The 13,696-nt window shown below is 36.5% G+C and overlaps 1 protein-coding gene across 2 annotated transcripts in view; it reads left to right on the top strand.

Moving 5' to 3' along the window:
- Nucleotides 1-13,696, top strand: part of LOC147073127 (glutathione S-transferase 1-like) — a 35,803-nt gene that overhangs the window by 1,924 nt on the left and 20,183 nt on the right. Inside the window, exon 2 of one of the 2 annotated variants that reach the window (XM_085945252.1) lies at nt 2,628-2,866. The exons of the other annotated variant lie outside the window; for it this stretch is intronic. Coding sequence (XP_085801378.1) covers nt 2,679-2,866 — 188 coding nt within the window. The 5' untranslated portion in view covers nt 2,628-2,678. The remainder of the gene's footprint in view (nt 1-2,627; nt 2,867-13,696) is intronic. 2 annotated transcript variants of the gene reach the window in all.

Here is a 13,696-nt window from a genome sequence, read left to right as displayed (position 1 = left end):
AAAAGATAAAAATAACTTTTTATATACCTACAACGTTTTTAAATTTTCTGTTGAATCAAATAAACTTGACAATTCTATGTATTAATAAATATAGAATACTGAAATGTCATTTTGACACTTCATATTGATTTCCATAGTAACGCACGTATATATTAATACGTTAGTTGCTAGGACCCACTTAGCAACCAATAATAGTGAGTAGTAAATATTACTTTTAACGATTTTTTTCCGAAACATACAAAACAGAATTAACTGAAAATGAATTCAATCCTGCTTAAAGATTTCCAAAAGTATTTAAAAAATGCATTCCCGTCGTGTTCTGATATATTCTAAAAGTTTCAAATGTCTAGCTAGTCGGGAATTTAGTTAAAAATCTTGGGCAGACAAGGAAAAATCTGTACGGGACAAACAAGAATACGAGCTAATAAAGACATTGCATTGCACATAATGCAATTCCCAGATTATCTTTACGTGAGCCAATGTTTACCGTATGATATATAGTTTGAACAGACCTACTCACACCATTAACACCTGTTTAACTAATTATTATTATTACATACGTACTGCATTAGTGCAACACTATACTGATTCATACTATTAGCTATATCGTGGAAATTCTTAATCAACAGTGAATATGACTCTCTATTTGTTTGATACTATATTTTGTCATTCAGTTTACTTTACAAGTTATTGTAAGGACAGTAACACTTTTTTTTATTGATTTAACACTCTATATTATGAAAAATGAGCACCCAGATACGACAACATACCTTAAGGCTTATACTTCAGCTGGGGCACGGTCTAAAACGATCGTGACTACGTGACGCGATGATTGTGCAAACGACACCTTCATACAAAACATAATTTGTCATAAAATTTCAACATGCATCCATTTAATGTTATGTTTATTGTTCTATTAGTAATAATAATATATTCATTGACATGTTGTCTTTTTCAAGTACATGTGTAACGTTTTTAGTCATCTTTACACGATTTAAGAATTAATTCTCCCGACGCCATCACAAAACAAATTTACGTGTTCACAGCTCGACTTTCGCTCTCCGATTGGCAGCTAGTCCGAAATTTCGTCGCACCTATAGTTGAAAATTATTTGCCGTTTCACTGAAGTATGCTCTTAGCCATAGATAGTGACCTCATGATTAAAGTGTTTAAAAGGAGTGGTTAATTTATTACTTTTCGTGTGTTTCCTTTGATATAGTACTATTACTATTATGAACACATTCAGAATAGATTTCCTCAGAGTAACCTGTTTACACTTAATATTTATTATGTTCTTTATTTGTATTAAATCATTTTGGCGACTATTAATAATGCACTCCTTGCTCGATTTATTCCACCCACGTACCGCCATTGATACTTTCGATAGTTTTCTTGAATACTATTATGTAATCTAATAAGTACTTATAATTGAAATAATGTGCTTTAGTAAATTCAGATAACACATGCATCGTTTTCGTGTTGCCAGATTTTCGTAAGTGGCACTAATTGTAGTGATGAGAGGACAAAGGCCAGACGTGTATAAATTAATAAATTTATTTAAAGATAGACGTCCTATAAAAATATTATCATTCTTTCTGTGACATATTTATGAATATGTAACATTATGTTATGCAGCAACTCTGAAACTAAATGAATGTTGCATTGTGTTGCTTCTGTGAATGAAGGTATTTTAAAGAGCAACGTTATTTCAACACCAAGAGAAAAATTGTAGTTATCTATGAGTTGAGGTGATATTATATAGATTAAACTAATACAAGTAGGCCGGTAACCAAGTTGAGTAAATCGACTTTAAAATCAAACGTAATACTGCAAATTCTATATTCTGTAAATGAGGACTCGTTTTAAAAATAATCCTTTATAATAATTCTATGAAAAAAATGGTATGTATTCATATTTATTTAGGTTTGTATTTTATTACTGTTTAAAAATGGAAGATTCAAGCCAAAATAATCAAATTATATAATATCGTTGCTATGAATTTCCATCTGATATTCTTTAACGTTTAGAATGATTTTTTTTATAAAAAGCAGTCAAATCTTTGCATAATATTTTAGGTTTTAATTGGTATATTATGGTTATGTCAAAAATATTTATATGCGATTAATTGTGTTACATTAATCTTCAGCACCAACATCATTATACATTTATATTAAATATGTTGTTATGGAAATAACAACAAAATTCTCACACACAAAGATTATGACATCTACATAACGCAATGTTCGGATGAAATTAAAGGCAAAAATTCACTTGTCACAATATATAGTACAATTTAGTTACACGATAATGAATATTTTTCTAATGTAAACTGCGCGTAACTATTTTTTTTATTCTTATGTCGCTTATACCTTTTGATTCTCAGCCCCTCAAGTATTACATCAAGCCTTATTACTAGTGACTTATTAGTTATTACCGTAATAAACTGTCAGAATACTTATATTTGAAGCGTTAATTACGGTCAAATACGATAATTTGAATCGAAATGAAGACAATAACACTTTGTTACTTAACCATAACTACGCGTGGAAAGTAGATTTCTAAATAACATTTTCACTTTGTTAAAATTGTCACTATTAATTATTAATCCTTTCAATCACTATAATAAGGTCAGCCGTGCTATCAAGTTTAGTGTTAATATAGTTTAAATTACAAACAAAATGGGCAGTTCATCGTCAAAAAAATTGGACATCTCCAATGTGCCTGGTGAGGTGGTAAATAAAAAAGACAGAAAAGCAGGACAAAAAGAGATACGGAAACTACCCCAAACAAGCGCGACTTCAGATTCTGCTACCTCAAACGTTTCGAAAGACGAGCCAGTGGGACAAAACACGACAACAAATGATGGGTAAAAATAATGATTTTTTTTCATTTTTATTAACAAAATATCTTTAACTTCAACATGCTAGTTTCATTTAAAAGTGAATTAATAGCATCCGATTTAAATGTATTTCTAATAATAGTGCATGGTTAAGGCGATAGATGCTGTATTCCAATTGCTAAGTTCATATACCTATGTAATACAAAAAACAAACGATGTAAAGACACCAGTGGCGAGTGGTGGAGATAGGCTGTTAAGATTCGATATAAATATTGACGACTAAACTTTTCAGTCATATATTTGTTTTCATTGAACTAAAAATACAATTTACAAATGGTGCTGGTAAAATTTTAAAATTTAATTAAACCCTGCCTAAACCAAACCATCATAGATTAGGAACTAACGAGTGATCCGACAAAAATAGTGCACACTTTTTTATTAATACTTCTTTGTTTTCGTTGAATTAAGAATACATTTTACAGGCGGTGATAGTAAGTTTTAAAAATTCAATATGTCTACATATATTAAACTAAACCATAATAGACAAAAAATATTCTTCTATCTATAAAATATCAAAAATGATGTATGACTTAATGGCATAATTTTAGATATATTATATTTTTTACTATTATCTACTATGGCTTGCATTAGGCAGGGTGTAATTGATTTTTAAAAACTTACAAACTATATCTGCTCATTGTAGTATAATAATGAAAATCAAATCAAATCAAATTTATTTATTTTACATATAATGAACATTTATAAATTCAAAGCGTTCACGACATGACATAAAATAAGTGTTAATATTTTTTTAAATAAATTAATTAATTAATACGATTGACTGAGAAAGTTTAGTGTGCACTATTTATGTCGGATCGTAATAGCCTACTTCCACCCTTCGCCACTGAATGACACATAGTTATTTTTTATAGTCCTGATAAAAAGTCTGAAAGCCAGAAAAGCTGTTTTTAACTCAATCTAAAAATAAGTATCCATACTTAATTATAATTACTTTATGTAGTATTGCAATTATTTCATTATTATATGAAACTAGCCTGTTGTATTAATTAAGTTAGTAATTTATTATTACAAACTGACGTAGATAATTTTATTGTTTAATATATACGGCTAAATTTACAACGATATTATAAAATTGTACTATCCTACATAAGCCACTAAATACTATATTGATTCATATAAGATCATTTTATTACTTATCACTGCATCAGTTATCAATATTTTTAAATCATTATTTGGAACTAGTAATTGATTCCTTTGATAAGAGATAAAATATTATTAAAACATTAAAAATAATACTGATAATTTTAAACTAATTTTAATTCCTGTATCTAGCTGTATTATATACTATAAAGACATTTGAACTTGTTCGTTATTTTAAATTTAAATTTTCTCAATTCTGTCTCGAGCGAACACAGTAATTATGGTTTTCTGTCTTGATGCTGTATTTTTTTATTACAAATTAATGGGATAATGGAGGCTGAAACTCGCCATGAATTGTATTTAGTACCAAACATGTTAATTAGTGATTAGTGACAAAATTTCAAAATCTAAGAATAACGTTATATACAGTTTCTGTCTTTTTCAGTTTAATTTTGAGCGACGATAATAATTATTCATTTTAATAATAGTTTTAAAATATCGTTGTTTTCGGAGTGGACGTTCTGAAACATATCGATCGGTGATTGGACAGGATTGCCAAGAGAAAGGAAGTTAAGTCATACCTGATTTGAATTCCTTCTTTTGAATTTGTGGTATACGCTAAGCATACGAATCTATTATTATGACTGTACATCAGCGCATTGAATTAATATTTCTCGAGATGATTAAAATTATTGAATATCCTGCTGTGATTAATTAACCGAGGCACCCTACCACGCCCGTGTACAGTTGACCGTAACATAATTCACCATGAAATGCTGTATCGGAAATATGTTGCCGTATAGTATCGAGATAAAATGCATGTCTAAATATAACACTTAAAAATACATGATAAAAAAAATACCGAAATACAAAGGAGAGATGAATGAAAATAGGTACTATGTAAGTAAATTAGAAACACAATCATGTTATCATATAATGTACCTAAATTCAATTTTGGTAGATGCTCGTAATTATCAAGTCGTACCTATCAAATATCTGGTAATAATGAATGACAGCGTTAATATCAGATATTTGATACCGATCAATATTGAATCTGATAAAATTAGAACATTACTGTCAACGCGAAATTTTCTTATCTAAATATTATACGGCCATCTCTTTCCGGTATGGCAACTCGCGGGGAACAGAGCTTCGGCGAAATGTATACAATACACACAATTCTTAACCATGACGCCGAAGTAGACGTTTTGAAAACCTGTGGCATATGATATGAATTTTTGGGTCTAGGACGATTTGGCGCCTGGACAATTGGACGCCACGCAAATCGAAATTAAATAGACGTTCGGTACTTATGGGTACTTTAAAAAAAATATTTAATATTATTATTTATATTTAAATTATTATATTATGATTTAATAGTTGGTGAGAATTTAAATATGCACACGTAAATAATGATTTAATCGTGCATATGTTTAATAAGTTCCAACAAAAAAAGAGTTTTTATTTTATATAAAACCTTAGGCATGGTAATTCTGAATCGGCAATAAAAAAACATAATGTTAAGAGTAAAATAAATTAAAACTACAAATTAGTAGATAGAAACTGATTAAAATTCCTTGTCTACGTTCTGTATACGTGTCTACGACACTGCGGCGTCCAATTAACCTGGCGTCCAGTTGTTACATTCCCGAATTTTTTGTAGTTACAATACTTGACACCACACAATAGAATTATTTCTGAGTTCCCTGCTTAACAACCTCTTATTTTTTTGGTCATTCGCAAAATGAAATAATACAATAGACCCAACAAAAATTACAAATTTATAACCTAGGTACCTCATTTTAATCGAACGTAAATATTTGCTTATAGGTATTTTTAAATTGACTTGTCAACGTTATTAAAATTTCATACTCGTTATACCCACCTACAAAATAATTAAGTAAATTGCTTTTGACTTCAATTTCCTATTAAATTATGGAAATTGTGTTAACAAGTTGATTAATGCATTGCGGTGCGAAAGAAAATATTATATGAAAAATATTCTTCGATCCGATGTAAATATTATTTTTCAATTGGGTATATCAACGAGTTTCAATCATGGCCCCCACAAGGGGGGGGCTGACAGGGCTCTATCCTGGGGGCCCGGGCTCAGAAAGGGCCCGTCGTAATGATCCGACCAGATAAGTGAGATAAACACAGATCACAAATTTGCTCTAATAGTAAAAAAAAAAGTCTTGAAAACAAACTTGACACATGTTATTAATGAAAATGAAAATGAAAAAACTTGAGAAAACTTGCCATGATTGGGACCATACCTAAATAAAATTTGATATAAATAAAAAGGATTTCAAATTATACAAATTCATATTTTTATAAAAATCTATTTTTTTTAAAATAAATATTTAAATTATGAATTAGACAAAAATCTCTTAGGCGATGCGTACCAAAACTTAATAAACTAAATTTTAATAATAAATATGATCATAAAATAATATATGTTATAATAAGACGGGGTCCGATTCAACAAATTCACATTTTATTTCATTTTTTACAATTGTAAGTTTATCTTTGACTTAAAATAAAAAATATTTTTCTTTTTAATGTTTTCAGATACATATTTATTAATAAACACAGTTGAAATTGAAAATTATCAAAAAAATGTCTCAAATTGCAAGCTTCGCATTTTTCCGCTAGGTGCCTCTGGTAGGTAAAGACATCACCTTAATAACGTATCTATCTTTAGTTAGTGCAAGCATATTTATATTTAGTCCCAACGCATAGATTACTAATATAAATCTAGTGCATACTATTGCCCAAATGGCGAACAGCCATGCTTCGGAAAACATTTTTATAAGGATTCAAAATACATAAATTACATCTAGTGTCTTTTTTTGTAAAAAAAATATACAACCACAAAATTCAATGATTCAAATAATATGTTAAATCCGGAATTTGGGGATCCCATGATTTTAAGCCCTACTACGTACGCCTCTGTCATAAAGCATTGTATTTTTTCTATTGTGTGGGTCCATTCATTTGTAAATTAATTTAATCCTTTCAATAACTATGCAGTATAAATATGATAAAGAAATGAATATTCTGCGGCTTCATTGATTTTCCAGTGAGCCAATACTGAACACCAAATTTTCAGGAGGGACACAATAACGTCAAATGAACGATGCAATAGGTGCCTACTTTATTATCTCATATATGATTTTTCATTTTTCAAAATATGAAACTTAAAATGCGCATGGACTTCAGAAGATCAGAACACCATAAAATAGTGTTGCTGTTATTAAAGTTATTCGTATAACGTAACGTGAATATTATAATATTTTGTGGTAATTCTTTAAACTTAAACTAATGCGAAACATTTTGCAAAAAACATGTCGAAGATTTTTAGCTGGCCATTTGGATGACTTGATTAATTATCAAATTGTGGAAATTATACTTTTACACACGCAAGACTAGGGATTGCAATACCGAATGAAAATGTCAATACCGGTTTTTCGGTATTTCTTATTGAATACCCGTATAAATACCGGTATTTATTAAACATTAAAAAAACAGAAGTAGGTGCTTATCAATAACCTATAGATATTAAAATCTTTTAAAAATATTATTTTATAGCAAAAACCTACATACCTACATTTATTATGTTGACATTTAAAAATACGTATTGATCATAATTGTAGAACTAGTGATTTTTACGAATACTTTGAATATATTGATAATTTTAACTAAAGCCCTCAAAAGTTCATCAAGTGCAAATAAGTCCCGGCTGCATGAAAAGCTTCTTAAGGCGATACTTCAGCGAAACGGCAAATAATTTTCAACTATAGGCGCGACGAAATTTTAGACTCGCTGGCACTCGGAGAGCGAACTTCGAGGTGTGAATACGTCAATTCGTTTCGTGATGGCGACGGGGGTATTAATTCTTAAATCGTGTAAAGATGACTAAAAACGTTACCCATTTACTTTAAAAAGAAAACATGTCAATGAATATATTATTATTGTTACTAATAGAACATACGTTAAAGTGCCCACCACCACCCGTCATACATGCACAACCGTGAATATACACGGCCGCTTTCTATGACGCTTTAAACGTGTCTGAAAGAAGTGATTTTAAGTGCTCAATCCGTCCCGAGACGGAGCCGCACGAGACTGATGCTGCAACCATGCACCGTAGTGCTTAAAGAAGAAAGTTAAGAAAGAAAATGTTTGTTTTTTTGGACTGCCTCTGCTGTCCGCTGACGTTAAGCGCTTTGTGTACCCGCATACTGAGTGTCACGAATTGAAATGGTTGAGTCTACAGAAGTCGGGACTATCCCGCTCCCCATACGACGCTGCAAACAGAACATTAAATGGACGCGTGTTGGATTTATATGACAAATTATATTTCGGTCGGCATGCGTCATTTGCACCCGCGACCCACAATCCGCGCATCGCCTAGCCACGATCTTTTTAGACCGTGCCTCAACTGAGGCATAGCCTTAAATTCAACGCTTGTACAGTCATAAATAATTTATAGAATAATTCTCGGATGTAATGAAGAAACATTCGTTGACATTTTAGTTTATGATTTTCTCCATACATTTATTCACCTTTATAACGACCTACTTATCGGATATACCGAGAAAAAATATCGTCAAAATTTTTCTTAAAACTATTAATGTGTCGATCGTTTAAAAACATTAATAAAATCCGACCGTAGACCGATACCGCCGGGATCGGATTATTTTTATGACACTAGTTAAGTGTCTAAGTACCTAATTGGTATTTTCGCCGACAATATTGAAAAAGTATCTACGCATATGGTTGAAATTTCATGTAAAAATCCAAGCTGAATTCAGTAGGTACCTACCAGTGAGCATTACAATAAACAATTTCTTTTGTTGTTTATGAATGCCATGCTTGTTTCGGGGAAAAATTTCTAATTGCGTATTTTTGTGTTATGTAACCGCTCATTTAAAAATATACCGAGTACCTTATATAACGAGTAATGCTTATAACGAGCAAATTCAGTCGGTCCCATCTTCCTCGTAATAACCAAGTTCGACATTATTTAAAATGATTTATGTGGTCTTATGCAAGCGGAGCGTGTTACTAATAAAAACACTCAAAATGACACATACTGGACGAACACCATTGAATTGCGATGTTTGTTCCTTTAAATGTAGGTATATTCCAAATTGAAATTATTTCAACTTTAAACGGTTCGATTAAAAAATTAGTTTCTTCTTTGCATTTTTTGGGCAGCCTTGTTGGGTCACTACTGTGGTGTTCGATGTGTGGGTTGAGGATGATGATAATGAAGTCTACGATGTAGCAGGGTGAGATTTATTAGCAGCATATCGGCACAATAGTATATTATACAATGATAGTACATATAATCTACTGAGATAGTTACGAGCTAGGTACTTGGATTCCAGTGACATTTAGATAAATTATTCTTCGTTATTTATACAATAAAAAGTAATACATTAACATTAAATTCTGGTACATAATCATATTGGACTAATTATAGAGTCAGCGTTTTAAATCGAGTAGCTTGTGAAATATTTATTATTACCGTCGTAAAAAAATATGATACCATGAAAAATGATTATTCGGCTAATACACCGTAATGATATAATGTGCTGTGATATGATGTAATAATATACCGTATCTAATATCGCCAATCAACTTGCTGATCTAGCTAAGATTTGTTTACTGGAAATTGATTCGCTGGGAATATATTATTGAAGAATAATTTGATACATTAAACAAAAGATATTTGATCGTTACTATACTACAGCTACAGCCTAATACCCGACTTGTACAGGGGGCAATTAAAACTTATTTAGAAATCATTGGTTTATACAATTTATAAGTGCGTTTATATTTTGAAAACTTTTCAGAAAATATACTAAATAAATTATCCGGGCATTTGTGTATAAATGGAAAGTGAATTGATTGACCTCGTATTTTTATCTTTTAAGTGCGTACTTTACATATTAAGTAAGGTTATTTTAAACCCCGTGAAGTATCCATTGCCCGCCAGTGTCATTGTTCGGTTGCCATGGCGACTCGGCTAACACAACACGTAATCAAATCGGTCATCCAATCAGAGAAACGGAAACTTGGATAAAATTTATCGTTCCTTTTTTGAAATTCGTCGAGTCAAAAAATTAGAGGACCAAGGTTTTTCTTGTTTGCAAAATTTGTTTTGGAAAAGTAACACGGATCGTTATCTTAAAACGGAAACGTTGTGGGTACCTTTTTTACCAAGTTAATAAATAAAATTAATTAGGTGTAGGTGCCAATTTATATTACTATCACCAAAATTATTCAGTAGTGTGCTGTCTCTCTCCAGTATTATTATTGCCGTTTTTTTTATTTTCCCCAGCCCAAGTCTAAACTAATTTTACATAACGATCATATGACCTCATACAAATCATAGAATAACAAAGACAAACTTTTGTCACTACACAAAATGATACTTGCAACATTTGTTTGAAACTCAACGCATGTCCACATGTGGAAAAATAGTTTTAAAATTAAATGTAGCTTGGATAGTTCACACTGTACAAATATGAGACATTTCACAAGATCATGCGTCGCTACTTCCGATGAAACGTTAAAAATCCCAGAAAATAAATTGACGTTCGTTAATTATCATAGATCGCTACCCACGGTGGCCGAGCGGCTTAAGCATTGGACTATAACGCCATGGGTCCCAGGTTTGAATCCTGGGTCTGGCAAGTACACATATTGTTTTTCAATAGACCATCCAGCCTCAAGCGCCCACAAATGCCCAACCCACCGCCACGACACCTGCTCCTATGTCATGGGCCACAGCATTGGGCAGGAAAAGCCGCCCTCCTACGGCCACGATAGCAACACATGCAGCACCCTCTACTTCCTCCGCCTCTGCCAACCAACAGTTTCCGTCCCTGCTTCCCCTCGCCCCCAGACCGGGAGTTCTCTTCTTCCCGACCGGATCTGGGGAGAAGAAATCGGATACCACGAAGGAGATCCTCAAGAAGGCCTTCGACCCCAGGTCCCTTGGGGTTCAAATTACGGGTATCCGTAATATAAGGAACGGAGGCGTAATTGTTCACCCCCGTTCTGAAGTCGAGGCCAAGGCCCTTATGAAAGCCCTGGAGACCTCGGAGGCTGCCCTACGAGCCGAGCTCGCCGGGAAAAAGCAGCCTCGTGTAATTATCTTTAACCTTCCGTCGACTCTCACAGAATCACAACTCCGGGAAGCTATCTTCAACTCCACTAAGGAACAGACCAGCCTGCCAGAAAGGGCATACCAAGATATCAGACTGAGTCACAAAGCCGGGCCTAGAACAGGCAGATGCCACTTTGTGGTCTTCGCCCCGGCGGCCATCTGGTCTGCCCTAATGGCAGAAGACAGACTTTACATGGGGTGGGAATCCTTCCCTCTCAGGGACTACGTTGGGGTAGTAAAATGCAACATATGCCATCTCTTCGGACACATGGCCAAAGGATGTTCAAACAAAACACCGACGTGCAGCCACTGCGCCATCTCCGGCCACGACCGCGAGGACTGCCCCAACAAAGGAAACCCACCCAAATGCGTGGCCTGCCATAAACACAAGCAGCCGTCTGACCATTCCACCGGCAGTCTCGATTGCCCAGCAAGGCTACACGCTGAGCTGCGCGAGAGGGCGATGGTGGACTACACTGCCACGCGATGATTGCCTTCGCTCAGTTGAACGTCAACCTGAGCGACGCCGGCTCGGCGGAGCTAATTGAGACTATGCGGGCCACAGGCTTGTCTCTGGCACTGGTGCAGGAACCGTACCACTGGGGCTCTGAAAAGGGCCCCAAGGTCACTGAAAAGGGACTCGGGTGCGCGGGCCTTGTCGTCAGCGCCAGATGTTTAGAGCCAAAGGCCTGCGTCTTCGCTCTTGACCCTCGCCTTGGCGTGCTGTCGCTCTCGCACCTGTCAACTGAGCTAGTTGCGTGTGCAGATATAAGCTTTCCCGGAGGAGGCAGCGTGGTGGTTATCTCCGCCTACTTCAGCTTTAAGAGCACAAAGGAACACGTGGCATCAGTGCTCGACGGCATCTTACGCGCAGTTGGTGGCAGGGATGTCATCATCTGTGCGGATGCAAACTCGCAATCCCCCCTCTGGGCGCCCGTGGATATCCCCCTGTGCGACGCGGACGTCATCGAGGAGTTGGTTCACCAGCACAACCTGGTCGTCCTCAACGACCCCAACAGCATGCCGACTTTTGTGTCGCACGCAAACTCCGGAAGCACCCACATCGACATCACCCTGGCCACTGAGTCCGTCGCGAGACGAATCAGCGGCTGGAGAGTCCATGAGAGCGCTTCCATGAGTGATCACCGGTTGATCACTTTTGAGCTGGCTTCTGACTCCTCGCACGATGGCGTCTCTGACGTATCCCCACCCCCGCCCACGCGATTTAGAACGCGCGACGGGAATTGGGAAAAGTTTGAAGAGGTGCTTTCCAAAAAGCTTGACAGGACATCTAGAACCCGATTTCCGGACCTACACTCGGCCGCCTCACGACTGACTGAAGACATCACCGGATCAGCCGAAGCTTCACTCGGACGCTGCAAGCCCAAGCCACCAAGCCAGTCGCCGTGGTGGACGCAGCATGTTTCGCGCCTGCGTGACCTTTTCAGAAAAGCACGCAAGGCCCATCAACGTGCACGCCTGCGCAAGCAACCACCTGCCTCCATCGATCCCCTTGCAACCATGGCCAAATCCACCCGAATGGAATACAAGAAAGCGATTACTCAAGCCAAGAAAGACTACTGGCGTAACTTCGTCACCATTGAGGGAGGTTCGGACCCCTGGGGTCCTCCATACCGTGCACTGAGGCTGGGACTCAGACCGACGAGCCTCTTGTGCGGCATCGAGAAACCGGGTGGCGGATTCACCAGTACCGAGTCTGAAACGGCTGCGGTCCTACTCGAGGCCCTCATCCCCCTGGATGACGAATCCAGGGATGATGACGCCATGAGGATGGCCCGCTTTGAGGCTTCTCTTCCCATCGACACGGATCACTCATCGTTGCCTTCCGAACAGGAGATCAACCACATCATACGCACGTTGATTGCTGGCAAGGCCCCGGGCCCGGACTGCATTGACAATTTACTTGTCAAACGCACATGGGCCATCGCCGCGCCAGAGATTACAGCCCTCCTCAGTGACTGCATCAGAAGCGGCACGTTCCCCGACTGCTGGAAGAGGGGCTTACTTAAGGTAATCCCCAAAACTGGCAGCCGAGAACCGTCTAGCCCCAAAGCCTACCGCCCTCTAACACTTCTGCCCGCTCTGGGCAAAGTGCTGGAGAAGCTACTGTGCCACAGGATTGAAGCCCACCTGGAGACACACTCGCCGCTTTCCGATAAGCAATTTGGATTCAGAAGAGGCAAATCAACAGTCGACGCTATAAGGAACGTGATTGCCATTGCTGAAAATTCTCGCCGTAAATACGTCCTAGGAGTTTTCCTGGATATTGCAGGTGCGTTTGATAGTGCGTCTTGGCCTCTTATACTTCGAAAGCTCCGGCTGAAGAGACTACCAGGAAATTTGTTCGCGTCAATTCAAAGTTATTTCACCAATAGATCGATCGAGTTTCGAGTTGGTTCAACCACAATAAAGAGGAACACCAGCATGGGATGTCCCCAGTGCTCAGTCCTCGGGCCCCTTCTCTGGAACGTACTCTTCGACGATCTCCTTAG

Source organism: Rhyacophila brunnea, unplaced genomic scaffold, assembly GCF_057557595.1.
Source record: "Rhyacophila brunnea isolate RB1 unplaced genomic scaffold, BYU_Rbru_1.0 scaffold_18, whole genome shotgun sequence".
Classification (NCBI taxonomy): domain Eukaryota; kingdom Metazoa; phylum Arthropoda; class Insecta; order Trichoptera; family Rhyacophilidae; genus Rhyacophila; species Rhyacophila brunnea.
The sequence above is the reverse complement of the archived record's forward strand: the minus strand, read 5'-3'. Positions and strand labels throughout refer to the sequence as shown.